This window comes from Coffea arabica, chromosome 2c, assembly GCF_036785885.1.
Source record: "Coffea arabica cultivar ET-39 chromosome 2c, Coffea Arabica ET-39 HiFi, whole genome shotgun sequence".
Lineage (NCBI taxonomy): Eukaryota > Viridiplantae > Streptophyta > Magnoliopsida > Gentianales > Rubiaceae > Coffea > Coffea arabica.
The window spans coordinates 891,536-908,646 of record NC_092312.1 but is presented as its reverse complement, the minus strand read 5'-3'; the positions used below and the strand labels follow the sequence as shown (position 1 = coordinate 908,646).

The 17,111-nt window shown below is 37.5% G+C and overlaps 3 protein-coding genes across 10 annotated transcripts; 1 reads left to right on the top strand and 2 right to left on the bottom strand.

Annotated features, from left to right (window-relative positions):
• Positions 1 to 1,801: 1,801 nt before the first annotated feature.
• On the top strand, positions 1,802 to 4,167 carry LOC140026299 (cytochrome b5-like). 7 transcript variants are annotated; one of them, XM_072073221.1, is made up of 5 exons: positions 1,802 to 1,980; positions 2,057 to 2,188; positions 2,436 to 2,537; positions 3,597 to 3,663; positions 3,771 to 4,167. In XM_072073221.1, the coding sequence occupies exons 3-5, from the start codon at positions 2,451 to 2,453 to the stop codon at positions 4,019 to 4,021; spliced, it is 405 nt and encodes a 134-aa protein (XP_071929322.1). In that variant the 5' UTR covers positions 1,802 to 1,980; positions 2,057 to 2,188; positions 2,436 to 2,450; the 3' UTR covers positions 4,022 to 4,167. The 7 variants fall into 7 exon arrangements, with proteins under 7 accessions (XP_071929322.1, XP_071929323.1, XP_071929327.1 ...); XM_072073222.1 differs by having other exon boundaries at positions 1,810 to 1,980; positions 2,057 to 2,241; positions 2,445 to 2,537; XM_072073226.1 differs by having other exon boundaries at positions 1,850 to 1,980; positions 2,057 to 2,241.
• Positions 4,168 to 4,539: 372 nt separating this feature from the next.
• LOC113724840 (rab GTPase-activating protein 22-like) lies at positions 4,540 to 9,308 on the bottom strand. 2 transcript variants are annotated; one of them, XM_027247722.2, is made up of 5 exons: positions 8,487 to 9,308; positions 7,248 to 7,383; positions 7,106 to 7,155; positions 6,590 to 6,643; positions 4,540 to 6,360 (listed from the first exon to the last, which is right to left on the bottom strand). In XM_027247722.2, the coding sequence occupies exons 1-5, from the start codon at positions 8,639 to 8,641 to the stop codon at positions 5,139 to 5,141; spliced, it is 1,617 nt and encodes a 538-aa protein (XP_027103523.2). In that variant the 5' UTR covers positions 8,642 to 9,308; the 3' UTR covers positions 4,540 to 5,138. The 2 variants fall into 2 exon arrangements, with proteins under 2 accessions (XP_027103523.2, XP_027103522.2); XM_027247721.2 differs by having other exon boundaries at positions 8,813 to 9,216.
• Positions 9,309 to 14,845: 5,537 nt separating this feature from the next.
• LOC113728253 (probable 6-phosphogluconolactonase 4, chloroplastic) lies at positions 14,846 to 16,863 on the bottom strand. The gene is made up of 3 exons (XM_072073220.1): positions 16,700 to 16,863; positions 16,342 to 16,477; positions 14,846 to 15,570 (listed from the first exon to the last, which is right to left on the bottom strand). The coding sequence occupies exons 1-3, from the start codon at positions 16,861 to 16,863 to the stop codon at positions 15,112 to 15,114; spliced, it is 759 nt and encodes a 252-aa protein (XP_071929321.1). The 3' UTR covers positions 14,846 to 15,111.
• Between the last annotated feature and the right edge of the window lie 248 nt (positions 16,864 to 17,111).

Sequence of the window (17,111 nt, the reverse complement as noted above, 5' to 3'; positions counted from 1 at the left end):
TGGTATTGAAGAAATGAGTATAAGTGGGAAAATTCGAATTTGAAATTTTTTCTCACTAAAAAAAGTGAAAATTTTAGTTATTTTGTTAAAACTTTTAACTCTAATATTATTTTATTTACTAATATGTGGGGTTTGAATTTAGATTTGATATTGACCTTTGTTGCTGTTATTGTGCTAATTCATATAAAAAATATTGGGCTTTGCTTTATTTAAATTCTTGCCAAGATTCCAAATGGAATTTGCATATTATAAGAAGCTATGGCATAATAACGCATTGAGAAATAGGGGTGTGAATCGAAATCGAAATCGGTAATTCGGAACTTTGAAATCGAAATTTTTTGAAATTTTGGTATTCTAATTTTCGACTGATTTCGATTTTGAATTCATCAATTTCGAATTCGAATTCGTTCCGAATTCAATTTGAAATTTGGTAAATTCCGATTTCACCGAATTCATAAATATAAAAATGATTATTATTATATAAATATTATATTACATATATATAAAAAAAATATTATATATATGTGTGAAAACGAATTTGAAATCTAAATAAGAATTTCGATTTCACCGAATTCATGAATATAAAATTATTATTATAATATAAAAAATAGATTTGAAATCGAAATAGAAATTTCGAATTTGAAAAAAATCTCATTACCGAATTCGAAATTCCGAATTCAATTCAAATTCGGTCGATAAATCGAAATTTTTCGATTTTGCACACCCCTATTAAAAAAGATGATGAAATTTTTAAAAGTTACAAAAGCAGACCTTCAATTTTCCCTTTTTTTTTGGGTATTTTGTATTTTACTTCGTTTACATTTGATTCCCCACAATCTAAATTGTCACTTAAAGTGATCCTATGTTTCATTTTTATATATATTTTTCTTCAGACTTTTGTTGTGAATTGAAAATTGATCTACTTGAAGTGACAATTCTTTGCCACCAAAAGGAGCCTTTTGCCACTTAAGCTTTTAATGGAGAATAAATTAGTGATTCATTAATCACTTACTTGGAGTTAATATTTTCATTTATTTTTTAGTTGATTAATGGTGTAAAGTGCCGATTAAAAATTTTAGAATGTAAGGTGCAATCGGTGTAATAACTCATGGAAGTTTTCTACATTTAACCCTAAAATTATACCTTTTCAAAATACACATTGGGAAACTCAAATTAAAATACTAAGAAAATCAAGGTACGCTTATGATTTATTAGTAACTAATACCCTATAAGTAGTTAGTCGCGGAACAAAATGCTGGCTTAGAAGCTAGGATACACGCCAAACCAGAGGAGGATTTGCTCTCTTCAAGAACCGGTTTGGATTGCCACTTTCTAAAACTTTTATAAAAAAATTTACTATAACAATGTGATGTAATGTGAAGTAAAAAAACGGTTAAGAAATGTGTTTATGGAAAGCGATTTTTTTTTTAAAGAAAAATGACAATCCAAATTGCTAGTTTTCTAACAAATAAGCAAATAAATCATATCTCACTTTATCACAGTCACAAAAAGTAAAAGATAAACAAAATTTAATTTATTGTATATAATCATCTAAAAATATATGAATAAGAGAGAATGCTGGAGAAAAGAGAAATAGAAAAAAATGACATTTATTTTTTTTTAATTTTTGAAATCTATTTATTTGATATGTTATAAATTATGTGTTAAGTGAGGGTTAATAAAACCTTTTTACAATTACTCAGAAAAGTAAGTGATATTTCTAAAACTTTAAAGATGCGAAGTGATATTAAAAGAAACACAAGGGGGTTATCCCTCTACAAAAACTCCGCGGCTCATAGATGGATATTCAGAAATAGGCAGTAGTTGTAGCAAAGCAGGAAGCTGCCAACGACTTCACTAAGTGGATTCATTTTAGCATATGCATCAGCATTCGTAAATTCTCGTGCAGGAGGCGCGTGGTTACGTGCCACGGCTCCGGGGACAGTTCCGTAATTTTGAACCGTACCAACCCCGACCACCGTAAGATCTGTTTCTGTGTGTAGTTTGTTTATATAACAATACCGCGGCCCTCAAGTTGTGGGTGTTGGACTTGCAGGCTGCTGCTGCTGCTGCTGCTGCTCTCGTACTCTCGCGCTCTGTCTCTCTCTCTCTCTCTCTCGCTTGTTTCAAAGATTCTGTGTTGGTAGTTTGGCTAACGATCCGAGAAGGAGAAGGAAAGAGAGAGAAGGTAGGGAGAATCTATTCTTTCTATACATTTCACCGAAAATCCTTCTCCCTCCCGTAAGCTAATAATTCCTCTAGATTCTTCTTTTTCTTTCTTCTTGTTTGTTTGTTTCTTTTGTTACATCTCATGTACGGAATCTAAACACTCTGATTCCCTCACCTAACCTAACTGATATGATGAATATACTTATAAAAGTTTTTGAAATTTTTTGGTATACGGGTGCGGGAGGGGTTTGACTTTTGTTGTTCAGTATTTGCAGGAAACAATGGCATCAGATCAGAAGGTTCACACCTTTGACGAGGTTGTTCAGCACAACAAGACCAAGGATTGCTGGCTGATTATCAATGGAAAGGTCAAATCTTTGTTCCTTTCGCTTCATCTCTCTTCTCTTACTTTAAAAGTCTCTAGCTTCTACTCGGTTTTTAGGTTTTTTCATGTTCGATCTTCATTGTTATACCCTTGCTGTTGATTTTTGAAATTTCTTGAATTTATCTCTCTCTCCCTCTCTCTCTCTCTAGATGAATTTCCCTTCTGATAACTTTTATTTCATCCTGTTGGCCCAGCAGAAGCTCCAGGAATTTTGTACTTTTGGATCCTCTGGGCCAATTAAGTTGTCTCTTCTTTTATGCTACTTGCCTGAAGTGCTTAAATATATGCTGATGCAGCTCACATCATTGTCACTTGCAAACAACTGTAATATTAAAAGCTGAATTGGGTCATATATGGCTCAGATCTTTTTGGTGATTCAATATGAGGTCCTAGGATCAACCGTTTCATTATTTGATGATAAGTTGTTTAGGCAAATAGGTATTACAAAATTGTTGTCTCCCCCTACATGGTATCATTCTGTTTCTACAACAGACTGTTTTTATCCAGGAGAGTGGAAACTTGCCCTGTATACTGTTTCATACTCTTTCTGCTACTTGTACACCACTGCATCTTCAAACAATTACTCCACACGCTATAGGTTTGTAATCAGTTGTTACGGGGCTACAGATGAAATGATGTAGCACTCTAGGAGAGTCGGCGTGTATAATCAGTTAAAAGCATCTGTAAGATGTTCAAGAAATTTGTATTTGCAAAGGTGACGTTGAAAGATTTCTCTTAGGATGCAATCAGAGTCTTTTGGCCTTCTTGTGGGTTTGAACATCTTTGCACATTTGTGAGTTTGGTGAAACAATGGCTTCTTTTAGTTCTGCAGTTGACGTATTAATTCAAACTTTACCAGTGCAAGGATTCTGAAACCAATTTGATGGGCTAAAGGAAACCTAGCACTCTTAGGTCTGATGGGCCCTTGGAGATTATTTGTTTAAGCTGTTGGGCAAATGTTGTTATTATTGATGATTTTTTTTTCTCTGTTTTGACCATTTCTGCTACTTTACATTCATTACAATTGCCGACTTCCTTTCAGGTGTATGATGTTACCCCGTTCATGGAAGAACATCCTGGAGGTGATGAAGTTTTGCTTTCAGCAACTGGTAATGTTGTTAAATTCCCCTGCGCTGACGCTACACTTAATTCTTGACCTTTGGGCCTTGATTATGACTTTTGGAGGTCTGTTCTGATCATTATATGGAATCTTCAGGGAAAGATGCAACAAATGACTTTGAGGATGTTGGCCATAGTGACTCTGCTAGAGATATGATGGACCAATACTACATTGGGGAGATAGACAAGGCCACAGTTCCCCTGAAACGCATGTACATCCCACCACAGCAAGCCCAGTATAACCCTGACAAGACTCCAGAATTCGTGATCAAGATCTTACAGTTTCTTGTACCCCTCTTGATCATGGGTTTGGCCTTTGCTGTCCGACACTATACCAAGGAGAAGTAAACAATTAGTATTCACTTGGCTCTGGTCCTATGATGACCTTCCATTTACGTAGTGTTTGACTGTCATTACATTTTCTTAAAACAACTTTTGCCGCTGATTCTGGACTTGTATTCTCAAGTTAGTATCCGGTTTTGCATTATCCTCCATTACGCTTGCGCTTTTCTTCTCTTTATACTTGTTGTAATCAGGAGTCAGGACTCCAGTTGCGCTTGCATGGTCGAATTTTTAGCTTGTTTGGTGTTCTTCGAGTCTTTTTTTTTTTGGTTTAATTAAAAAAATGCTATCTTCCAACTTCGAAATGCTCTGCTAGTCCTCTCAAGCGGTAGCAGGTTAGAACCCCAGCTTTCTGCATGCATTTGTTACACTGGTTGGGGAGTCTGCCATTGTTCACCTAGTCACTGCTACGTGTTATGATCCATCGAGCACCAATTTTTGCAATTGTACCGTGCCTGTTCTTCAAATTTTGGTTTCACACTAAATATAAGACAACTATAATGCATGCTTGTGACTAATAGTAGTGAACTTTTAAACGCCTAATTCAGCAACTGATTGGCATTTCACATCCAAGTGCTACATCAGTTCAATGGGATAGAATTGTTTGTTTATCATCTATAATCTTGATTGCAGAACATATTTTATTAAAAATGATACTGATACAAGGCCACCGGAGGCAAATGTTTCCCCAAAAATGTTGGGGACCTTGAAACCATTTTGATAAATATTAACTAGCAGCAGCAAGCAGACTTCGCTGGCAATTTGAACAGATAACAAATCTAGCGCAGGATGTGAGGTGGGTTGGGATTCATAAGAAGGCCATCTATATGAAGAAGAACTAAGTTAGCATAGCTTCACGTTGGTAGTGAATCTATTAAGTTGCAAACGTCAATTGAATGATTCCACGAACTTTGATCAGAAGCAGAGCATGGATACTCCAGAAATACATATCTCAGTGAGTATGTTACCTGGCTGGCACATCTAAACCCTCCAAAAAACGTTCAAAGCCAGCAATATGATGAAATATCTGTCTTACTGCGCGCTTTCTGTTTAAAGGCCCTCACCGCCACCGGCTGAGATGAACAAATTAGTTAGTCATAAGCTCATAATTTTAATGACACCATCAAAAAGGGGTCTCTATCTTGTCATGCAGGGTCACAACCAAGTCATGTGCATCATTAAGGAGTTTCCACACGTCTAGATGCCCAGCCATGCTATTGCACTCCCTTAAAATCTCATCCATGCTGCTATACTTCTCTATGATTTGTTTCCTTCTTTGCAAGACTGAAGCAGCAATGGCATACAACAATAAATCTTCTGTTGGGGGTGCACGCAGCCTTATTCTGCTCCAAGCAGACTTCCAAATACCAGCTCTAATTGCAGCTTGATCTGCCCACATCACTTCCCACAGGCAAAGTGTTTGCTCAAAAGTTAATTCCCTCCTAAAGAGTACCACCACCATCCTGTATACAAAAAAGCAGTCCTCTGCCTGAAGCTTCTCCAAGTGTCGGTAGAGATGTGAATCCTTGAATTTTATAATTTTAGAAACAATATTCAGTTGCCTTCTGATTCCAACCTCATCGAGCCTAAAATTATGCCGAGCCTTCCTCATAAAACCAACAAAACACCAGAAAGCTTCATGGTCCTCAGTCATTACAGCAACGATTGGGGACAGCAAATCACTCATTCCCTGACAGTAGCCAATTTCAGGGTCATAAAGAGCATAGGCTTCAAGAATGGCAACTAGTCGAGCAGCATGGAAAATCCTGGAAGGTTCTAGGTGGTCATAGTCCTTCAACCCAACAGTTTCAGCAGAACAACGTGCTCTTTCATCTGGTACGGCAGCCTGAGTAGGGGAATACGATATCCACTCTCCATTTGCACGAACTGCATCAAGGCGAATAATCCGCTGCCATGAGGCAAAATCTTCAATATTTCGTGACTGGACTTCAGTCTTTGAAGGAGATGATTCATCCTTGGGGGACATACGAGGATCATTCTCCTCCCTACTTTCAGTCGATGGAAAAGTTTGACTGACTTCAGGGTCTTCTGAGGAATCTGAGTCTGAAGAATCAGAATCATAAATCACACTTGCATCTGTAAATCGTTTAGAATCAGCATTCCCATCCAACATTGATGCGGTTAGATGTTCTGAGTAGTTGATGGATGGGCTCCTTTCCTCACTGGAAAGGGATTCCCTAGCACTGACAGCATCTTCAGAATTTGGAGAATCACAGCCTACGAGGAGGAAGCTGCTTGTGCCACCAGCTTCGCTCAACTTAAAGATTTCATCATTATGTTTCAAAACTCGGCGGCACTGCTTTCGAAGCTTCTCATATTCCTTTCTGCATTCACCCATGTTGTTCAACCGAAACTAGAAAATTTAGAAGAAGTTGAAACAAAACACACAAACTCACTGTGTGTGTGTGTGCATCTGCATGTGTGTGTGTGAGAGAGAGAGAGAGAGGAGACAAGGAAGGAACCTTGCATTGAGAGATAGAGAAGAGAAGATTTTTTTTTGGCTTTTGAGAGCGGGGGGGGGGGGGGGGGGGGGGGGGGAACCATGCGCAATACCTTTTCTCAGTTCTTATAATATTCCTTTCCTCTTGTGTACTGCCCAAGTCATAACTGCAAATAAGAGTGGAAGTCATCAGGTAGTTGCTATGCTAAATATTCTTATTTAAAAAAAAAATAGTAACTCAAACAGATACAGATAGTTGCTATCTGCAATTTATTTCCCAAGTCCTGTAACAGAAAAAGTATCAGCACAAGTGTTCATAATGTGAATTGGCAACAAGATACTCCAATTATTAAACCAACAAAGCAAAAACGTCTAAATTAAGTACCATGTACACCATTTAGCTATGAAATCCTGTAAACTTACTCCCCTCCAGTAGCCTCTCCCTGAGTTCCCCCTTCCAGTTTTTTTTTTTTTTTTTGGGGAGGGGGGGGGGGCGCGGACGGGGGAGAGAGAAAGCAAACAATTCTAGCCTTCAGGAAAAGTTGTTCTATGGACTGAGGAAATAGTAAAGAACGTGTGTGCCAGTAACAAAAAAATAAATAAATTCAGGAAAATGTGAAAAGGCTTACACTCCAAGAAGGAATGGCCAGACCTCCACCCTGATTCTTGGATCAACGCCCTATGAACAGAAAATGAAAGTTTTGAAGTTCAGCTCTATAATAACAGAAATACTTATTAATTAGTATATACAAAACAATGCATGAAACTCACCCCACTTCTAACTTTCTTGAGAAATTTGGCTCCACGATCACGAAGTTTTCCGTCTGGTGTAAACATACTTCTCCATTGTTGAGGTGACAAAGCATGTTTTCTCTTTCTTCGGGACCATGGAGATTTTAGACGGCCCCTGAAAATAAATAACAAATTAATTAGAAATACCACTAAATGGCCACATTAACACAGAACAACATGTAGCTGAAAGGATCAAGGAGGAAAGATTTTCCAGGCAACAACAAATATATAAACCAGGCACATTCATGGTCGAACTTCCCTAATTTCCAATATCTGAGGGCAGGAAAGAAATGCAAGTGAGGGCATTTGTACAAATTAAGTTAGAATTTAAACCAGATTATTGTTCTCCAGCAACAACAGACAGCTAAAATCTTCAGCTACAAGGATTTCACCAGAACTTGATTTGTTTTAGTATTTAAATAGCAAATTGAGATGTGAAGTACAGGAAACAGAACAGGTCATAAGCATCACTTGGTTAACCAGCCTTGCTATGGATAAAACTTCCTTAGAAGGACATCATGCAAAATGAGTTGAAGTTAGGCTCTTCCTTAAGAAAGATCTGTCACAATACTATTTGATATCTTAAGGGCTATGCTCATTTAGACTCCAGAAAAGTTCTCTTCTACAAAAACATTTCCACATATGAAAACACACGAAATTTGTATGGAATATCAGCAACCGGAAAAGAAGAGAGAGTTTTCTAACTAAAGCACCCTAAACAATGGCAATTGCACAGCCAAGACAGAGCACCAGTCACACTTTAATTTTGCTTGACACACTATTGCAATGCATACTGGTCCAACATCAAGTACCCAACTTTTTTTTAAAAAAAAAATAATAATAAAAATAACAGTCTTATTCTCCAAACAAAAGGAAATGCTATCAATCAAATATAGAAAGGAACAATCAGTTATGTGGATGCAACATGTAGTACGTGAAACAGAATGAAATCCATTAACCAACGTTGACACCATTAAACTCTCAGCCACTTTTGATGCAAAATGGGAAAAGACAAAATGAAAAAAATACTTCACTGATTGAGGAAGTGAGACTATGGCAAGCTCGACACTGACTGACGACTACTCACTACTCAGAAATCTGAGATCTAAATTTACAGAACACTAGCATTTCTAGCTGTAGAATTGGAGAAGAAAAATTCATAGCGAGGTACATGGAAAAGAAGATCTAGAAACGGAGTAGATATTGATAGAGACTCACCGATCGGAAGAAGAACAAGAAGCTGGCGAAGAGGACGCTACTACGAATAGAACCGATCTCAAATAAATCCACGACGACGACGACGACGACGATGACGAAGACGGTGAATTGGAATTGGAAGATGACGAAGTCTGACTTCGTCTGAGAGCTTTCATCTACTAACTTACAACACTTTAAAACCCCAAAAAAAAATCCCTTCTTCGGAGAAAGATAACTTACTCTACCAATGGACTTTGATTCCTAAGGTATGTCAAATTTCATTCTGTAGCAGTAATTTTCAGTCTTTTTTTTTTTTGAAAACTTTGGTTTTCGTGCTTCCAGTTTACCTAGTGTTGCAGAGAACGGCGGCGGCCAAGGCGAGACCGGCCAAGGCCGTGACAGTGAAAGCTACTCCGGCATTAGAAGATGTTGCGTACTTCCAGAATCCACTGTCGTGCCCTTCGTCTCCTCCGCCTCCACCGCTGCCGCCGCCGCCGATAAGGAAGATTCCAGTTAGCTTGTTGATAGTGTTACTGATTAGTTCAACAGGGGAAGGTCCACCAGCTGAGGCTGTAGAAGTAGTGAAGAAGAAGAGCAAGAGCATGGATGATGGATGTAAAGAGTAAAGGAGGGATGGAAGACTCCGGAATGACAGTTTTGCCCCTCAGCAGCAGCAGTTACCCTGCATCAAGCCTAGTGGATTTTCCACCATAACCAACCTAAAGATCACCAACTGCTTTTCTTCCCCCAATGTTTTTCTTTTTTCTTTTTCACTTTACTTTTTTCCTCATCAGTCCCTTTCCTTGTCTCTTCTTTCTTCCCTTCTTTCGTTCTTCTTGTTTCTCTCTCTATAGACTCTCTAAGGTAGTCTACTCTACTCTCTAGGCTCAGTTCTGTATATTTTTGGTTGGGGGAAGTCCAGACTTTGGGCTAGTGGTCACCAACAAATAATTAAGCTTGGTGGTCACTGCAAAAAAATGTTTAATCCTTACATCGCATCTTTTTTTTAAAAAAAAAGAAAAAGAAAAAAATCCTTACTTTCTGTCAATTTGTCATTATACATGACTATTTTTAGTTGCTTTATCCGTGATTTAACCTCTATTAGCTTCCTTTCCTCTTGAATTGGAGTAGATTAGATTATAGAAAATAAAGTTCTCTGATAATGATTTTTAACTCTCACCGGCTCCTCCTTCTCTTCTTATATTATGATAGATTAAATTATAAAATTATTCACGTTACGACAAAAATACACTAATATTCAAATCCCGTGACTATCACATTTTTTATAATTTTTTAAGGCTTTCAATGTTGAATTGTTGACTATTACAAAATTTTTAAACAGGAAAATCTCTACCCTGAATTGTTCCGGTTGGTGAGAAATCGTTTCCTCTGGGAATGGTTATAGGGCGGGATGCGAAGACAACTCTTCTGCAAGTGCTCTTTGAGATTGTATTCTATGTGATTTGTCCTGTCATTATATGTGGTCAAATTTTTGATATATAAATATACTATAATATTATATTCCAAGTACAATAATATAACATAACTATACACCAAATATTACAAAATCTAATAACCAAACTGAATCGTACGGAGCCCTAGTTTCACTGAATCCTTTCAACGGGAGGGGACTCGGTACAATTATGATTTGTGTAATTTGATGCAATTGTTATACGTATTTGGATTTTTTTTATGTACATCTACATTATAGTATAATATTGAATATACCTCGCGCATTTTATTTATGTACATCACTTTTTTTTATTGATATAACAATATAAGGTAACTATATATCAAATAATATAAAGAATACGACAATTGGATTCAATTGCATGAAACTCCAACTGCACTGAGTCCAACTGCGTATCAAAGAATATTGCAAGCAAATTACCACAAAAAGTGAACAAATTGCAACCTACGAAGACTATACGCAAACAAATAAACCTCAAAGTATCCATAAATTGGTTCTTGTGTTCTTTGTTTACGTGAGTGGGGGCGTTCCTAGTGAGAGGAAGGACCGATTCTTTTCAACATGGCATAAAAGTATTGAGAAAACAGTGGCAGCGCAAAAAGGGCAAAAAAATAAGAAGAAAAATAAGAGAGAGCAGAAAGGGAAATCAAAAGTGAAACAAAATACAAAATACAGTGACGCGAACATTCTTACTGAACTAGAGGTAAGGTCAAGTTCGTAGATATGAAGTTTAATGTTCATCGAGTTGAATTTGAATTAAAAATAAAAATAAGAGAATAATAAATCTCGATCAACTTGTTTTTAGTTATTTTCATAAATTAATCTCACAAAACGTTATTATTAAACTAAAATCAAGTAGTAATTTAAAAGTTTTAGACCTATGATTTTCCTTGTTTCTATTTTGGTGCATACGTGCTAAATCGGAGGTTGCCCAATTACTGGGTGGTTTTCTAGTTTGGCTGAACTCGTTCAGAAATGGCAACTGGGCTTTATTTATTGTTCTGTACAAAAAATAGTGCTGGTGTTGGAGGAGGAGGAGGAGTAATCTGATTTAAGTGGCTTCGAATCTTCTGTCCTCAAATTAGTCTCTATTCCTCCTGTTTCTTCTTTGTACAATTACCATGTGTCTTTAACTTGTTGATAACCCAAACTCAAACAAATCGATAATAATCAGTTGACAAGTTTACTCAGAATCAATTAAAACTCAAAACTTTTTTGCCTTTGGATAAATCAAGCGGTTCCAATAACTCAAAACTATTTTTTTCTTGGAATAAATCAAGCGATGGTTACCGATCAGAATTTCTTCAACTCTAGTTTTTTACACGAAGAAGAAGATTGCAAGTTTTGGTTTTGAGTAAACTTGTCAATTAGTTATTATCAGTTTGTTTGAATTTGAATTATCAAAAAGAGTTAGAGACACACGTGTCAATTGTACAAAGAAGGAACAGAGGAGATAGAGACTAATTTGGGGACAGAAGATTCGAAACCGATTTATTCAAGTCCACTTAGCAATTTCCATATTGGGGTTTTTCAGATCTTTCTTTGGTTTCGGGTGCTACCACCATCTGTTCATTCCGTCTTAGAACGATTTCCATTCTTATTAATACGTAGCTTGTGTCTTACTAACCAGTATTTGTTCTGCGCGCGAGAACGACGTTAACGAGTTGTCTTTTAGTAAAACCAGTTATTAGTAATAACACATGAAGTGAACAGCTTGCCCCCGGATAAAAGTAACAAGAAGGAATAATCTTTTAGTGTCAGCAACATCGAGAATAGGCTGCCCTACGGTGTAGCAAATGAAGCCGCGACCAAATTCCATTCGTTCTTCACAAGCAAGAGTTGTACGTCCAATTTTTCACACCAGATTCATACTCTTGCGTCTGCTTTTTCTTTGCGGTCGATGCATTTTTTTGGTTAAAAGCCACTGAAACTGCTTCACTCACGAGCAATGGCTATGATTGTGTTTGTTGGTGTTGCCGCATCCTTTTCAGGCAGGCGTATCTCTAAATAATGACTTCAATTTTCTGAGGGATTAACTCGCGAGAGTGATGATTAATTTATTACCCTCTGAACCCCCGCTTCCATTCTTAATGGTTTTTATCGGTGGACTAGACATTATACTTAATTTGGCGTTCTGCCCCTTTCTTGAACGAATACAAAAGGCACAGATGCAACACGCGACACCAATGGCTTTGATCTGTTGGCAGCTCCTTCGTGACATAATTGACTGTCGCACAGCCAGAAAAGAAAAAGATGCGTTCTTTTGACTCTTTTTTGATTGTCATCATAACATCTAAACTGAGACTAGGGCAAGAAAGAAATCAACGCTGCTGCCCAGCAAAGGAAGTTTGATTTTGTTCTTCCTGCCGTTAAATTGTACTCCTGTTTGATCTGACCAATCTTGTTTGAATTGCATTTTTTCTGAATTTTTTTTTAAAAAAAAATTGTAAATACATCATGTGAAATTAAAAAATATATTTACGAAAGACATAACAATTTTTCAAATTTTTTCTTTGAAAAATTGCAATCCAAACACACGAGAGTCTTCGGTCTTCACCGACTGGGTTCTCGTACAAGTTAACTTCAATCGCACCAACTATTCAGACAGACAACCCAGATGGCAAATTATTAATACCTGCGCAGAAAATATTAGAGGAATCTGAGGGATGGATGGCTATTCCTATTCCTCTAGTCTAGCTAATTAAAAGTCATCTTCTTGGGGCCGTATAAAGACTCATAGGCAGTTGCTCCCAAGAGAGAAGACTTGCTTTGAGGACCCGCATGATGCGTCGTTAATGGACTTGGTCCGACAAGGATTTCAACGGACCGGGTCAATGGAGCCCTCGTTTAATAGGTGGATCATTGGCCGTTGAATTGATGCGTTGCAAAAGTAATATCTATAAGTACACAAAATACTACTAATTTTACAATACGTAAAATATTTAATGAAATGTATTTAGATACTAATTATTGTATTTAAAAAGATATATAACGGACATATAAATATTCATAGAAGACTTAATTTCATTTTATTGTACTTTTACACGAATAAATTATATAGTCAAATATAAAACAAGATTATATCACTTATTTTCAAGGATATAGTATAGTTTTTATTGTTTTATTTTTTTTGTTTAAAGAATAATTTTCTAACTACTCAAATATTATAATATGATGATAACGTTTTTAGTTTGAAAGTTAAAAGGATTAATTATGTAATAAAAAGTGAAAACAAGTTTTTTAAAAAATAACTAGTTATCAAATAAAAACTAAACAAGGGAAAAAATCTTTTACACAATGTTCAAATCTTGTCATATATACATATGTTTAATAGGCACCCATTAACACACTTAAATCTCATCCAACCTGTCAATTATATATACCTAGTAATAATTACTATCCTATCCTCCTTTGCATATATATATATATATATATATGTTAATTAATTTTATCTTTTCAAAAAATCCTAACATCATACATCTTAACAAATTCTTAAAAATCGGAAAAATTCTTAGTTGACTGAAATGGGTTTGACCAAATCACCCTTATTCAAAACAGAACTAGAGGCCCAGCCCGATTTGGTAAGTTGTTCATTAGGCGGAACGGTTCAACTCTTTACTTTAGGTTGGACCAAGTTTAATCTCTATGGTTTGTCAACTATGCTCGCATGCAGGTTAGAAATTCAAACCACCTCGCATGGACCGAAAAACAAAAAAAAAAAAATGATTGCTCCAGTTTATAATAGTAGTAGTTAAGTTGCACTATCAAACAGAGGGAGCGAGAGAAATAAAAAGAACATATTATTTTCTCTTCATTTTGGTTTTGGAAGTTTACAATGGCAAACCATCATCAATTGATGCGGATGCGGAGATTATTTATATTTTCATAAACTGACAAATCCCCTAGTGATGTCATCATACACACGATAAAAAAAAGTTAATCCCTGTATCATCCAAAGTACCGGGGCCTAGACTTCCACTTCACCAACGAGCACGTTCTAAAAATCACTTGGATAACATGATGCTGACGCGCGTTAATTAGGATGGGGATGCACTTGAGAACGCCACCATCGTAGAAAAATTTCTTCCTTCTCCTGTCTGGATTCTTAGACAGAGACCTAAACGAGAAATTCCAGTCGGAAGAAGACATGCCCAAAAACCTATATATATATATATCCTTCCTGATATCTCAAACCCACAATGCAGGAAGACCAAAGTTTGTCTCAACGTGCTAAGCTTGATCGACAGTGCTTTAGATTAACTAATTTACTGTTTCCAACATGAAAAAAATTGCTGCAAAAGAAAAGAGAAAAAAAAAAAAAAAAGTGGGTGGTTGCCTTGTAATATGAAAATTCTAGTTTGCGAAGTTGAAGATTTGCCTACTGCAAAAATTGGACCATATCTGATATCTCAAAGCCCATATAATGCAGGAACGAAACAAAGCCTTTCTTTTTGTCAAAGCATTTCGCCGCAGAGTTTAGGCGATCTTAACCAAAAAAAAAAAAAAGCGATGCAGCCTATGATGAAGAGGTCGTCCTTGCCGCCATGCCTCTCAGGCGAGTGCTAAAAATATGATAAGACCACAGAACTAAGTTGTACTACTCAATAATGCCTCGGTAGATTGAGACTTGGAATATCTTTGTTACAGCTATACTGCATTGAGAAGCTGAGAATATTTCTCTTATGATGATTGGTATGGGGCAGCAGGTCCAAGGGAAAGAATTTAAAGTTTAGATTTCCTCATGTGGTACCTTTAACTTGCTCCCCCACGTAACTCCCAGCCGGATGAAGTTAGAGCCGATAGTATCCGCAACTCCTTGCTTTGCAGCCCCGGCTTCTAGTACTTGGGATCCTTCTTTCAAGAAAACAATCAGATTGCTAGCCTTTCAGCTCTCTAGGACCAACAAAAGTACGCGAATAAACAGATCTCCTGCTGTAATGTTAAAAGTGGGAAAGGAAACAAGACAGTCATCATGATTCATCAGTCTCTTAACTAATAGTGTCGGAAACAGAGCAGGATTCGGGCAGGTAACAAGATTTAATACATCGTTCTTAGACAAAGCATAACGCTTCAAGTAATTGGGCCTACTTCCAACCTCCAGGTAGCCAATATTTATTTGTCACATAGCACTCTGATTTTATTAGCTGAAAAGAGCAAGGGACGCTCCCTGGTGCTTCAAAGTTTTGAAGCAGCATCCTTGTCCAAAAACCAGGTGAGAAGTCCCTGGGGGGAAACTTCAGCGGCAGGCAAATTCGAGTTGGGATTCCCCAGCACATCTTTCACTGCAGTGGCTAACTCGGCGCCAGTTACCACCATTGCAATCTCTGACGAAGAGTTGATCACAGGAAAGGTGTACGTGATTCTTGGTGGAGGTGGTTTTGGCGAGTTTGTAATAAAGGTCACCCAACGCTCCTTCTCATTTCGCTGAGGATGGTTAGGGAATAAAGAAGCCACATGCCCATCTGGTCCCATGCCGAGAAGCATGAGATCGAATTTGGGGAAACCAGTAGCATCTGACAAAGGTAGGATCTTTCTCTCGACCAAATCCCGGTGAAGGGCCTCGTAATCTTCAGCTGCACCCTCAGGTGACTTTTTGTCATTGATGGGAAAAATTTGACCACCTGGAATTGATACCTGAAACGAAGAAAGCACTTGATTGATGCCTTCCGATATGGCAAGGCCAACAACCGAGCTGTGAAGAGGCAGCAGATACAAGCACAACATGGCTTCCTGTTTGAGACTTCACATTCGATCATTCAAATTAGTGGGAAGTCCATTACATACATCAGATTCTACAGTGTTCGTTTCAAGGCGTGGGTTCAAAATTATATGATTTTGGCCATTTTCTCATTTCAGATACATTTTTATAACAGTTGACGTACGTTCCCGGTTCCTCTTTGGTATTTCCAGCTCAATAAAAAGGATTATAGAAAAAGATCAGCCATCTTATTCTGGGTTAAGCATCGCGAACAGAATTCACAAAGTTAACGGCCGTATAAACTTTTCAACTTTCGGAATTCACTCAGCTGTGAAAAGTCGATTTCAAATCGAGATTCTAGAGTATAGATTTTGGCATATAAAGTAGTAATAAAGAACAGACAACTAGCGTCAATACCACCAGAGGCCGCAGATGTATCTGCTCCATCAATCTAGCTAGCCATGGCTACAAAGTCAAGCCCCTTCCGTTGGGAAAATGTTCATCTCTTTTAGCTGAGAGTTCTTTGTTTTCATTCCAATGTTTGTGGATAGCTAGATTAGAATCTGAGACTGTGCCGTGCCATATAGCTAAATTGAAAATTAAGAACTCACTCCACTTGCAAATTAGACGCTCGAAAACATGATACACCATTGTGCCTGAGTAAGAAATTAAATTAGAAATGACAGCAGAAATAACAAAGAAGTCACCTTTGAAAGAAATCCATCGTAGGCAAGTTTGTAATTGCTGTCCTTGTGCTCCAGGGGAACCACCCTCTCATCCAACCAAAATATGTTCCATTTTGACCAATCCACTGATTCCTTGTGAGGGGCCTGGGTTAGATACCTGAAATATGGATGGATATTAACACGTTAATCATGGGATCAACATGTGAGGTTGAATCATAGTAATCTGCTCCATTAAACCCAAATCGATTTTGGAGCGTTAACTTTTTCCTTGCACGCTTTGTTGAATTTTATTAAATGATGTTTTTTATTTAAAAAATAAAACTAAAAAAACAAAAGAAAAGAAAAGGAGAACATCGTACTGTTGATTAGATGGTAGTACCTCATAGTGTCGATTAGGGTACCTCCCGAGAGGACGACGTTGAAAGAACCTTTCTCTTGGATAAATCTTTGGGAGAGATCGGCGGTGTATTTGGCCAGAGCCACCGCGACATCATCCTCGGTGTCGAATTTCAGGATGGTCTTCTTCGCTTTTTCGCTAGCCATCCTCCTCCTCCGGTTTGATTCGAGATTTTTTGTCGTTTGGCCTTCTGAAAAATTCGGATGAAGATTGCAACTTGCTGCTCAATTTCCCTCTGAGCGGGGCACCACCATACTTATATAGTGCGCAAATATTCTTCTGTAGTCGGCGGTCCAGTCGGGCCTCGGATTCGTATATGATTCGTCGTGCAGTTTCCACTCGCGAAAAAGATGGCTCTGCAATTGAACCATCATGAGCACTGCTAACCGCGATT

What these genes read in the sequence shown, in the direction of transcription:
- LOC140026299 (XM_072073221.1), top strand. Translation starts at nt 2,451, where the DNA reads ATGGCATCAGATCAGAAGGTTCACACCTTTGACGAGGTTGTTCAGCAC. An exon ending in GGCTGATTATCAATGGAAAG is followed by an intron (nt 2,538 to 3,596) that starts GTCAAATCTTTG and finishes ACTTCCTTTCAG; the next exon opens with GTGTATGATGTTACCCCGTT. An exon ending in AGTTTTGCTTTCAGCAACTG is followed by an intron (nt 3,664 to 3,770) that starts GTAATGTTGTTA and finishes TGGAATCTTCAG; the next exon opens with GGAAAGATGCAACAAATGAC.
- LOC113724840 (XM_027247721.2), bottom strand. Translation starts at nt 9,069, where the DNA reads ATGCTCTTGCTCTTCTTCTTCACTACTTCTACAGCCTCAGCTGGTGGA. An exon ending in TCAAGAAAGTTAGAAGTGGG is followed by an intron (nt 7,156 to 7,247) that starts GTGAGTTTCATG and finishes TTCTGTTCATAG; the next exon opens with GGCGTTGATCCAAGAATCAG. An exon ending in TGGCCATTCCTTCTTGGAGT is followed by an intron (nt 6,644 to 7,105) that starts GTAAGCCTTTTC and finishes TCTTATTTGCAG; the next exon opens with TTATGACTTGGGCAGTACAC.
- LOC113728253 (XM_072073220.1), bottom strand. Translation starts at nt 16,863, where the DNA reads ATGGCTAGCGAAAAAGCGAAGAAGACCATCCTGAAATTCGACACCGAG. An exon ending in ACCCTAATCGACACTATGAG is followed by an intron (nt 16,478 to 16,699) that starts GTACTACCATCT and finishes TCCATATTTCAG; the next exon opens with GTATCTAACCCAGGCCCCTC. An exon ending in ACGATGGATTTCTTTCAAAG is followed by an intron (nt 15,571 to 16,341) that starts GTGACTTCTTTG and finishes TCTTCGTTTCAG; the next exon opens with GTATCAATTCCAGGTGGTCA.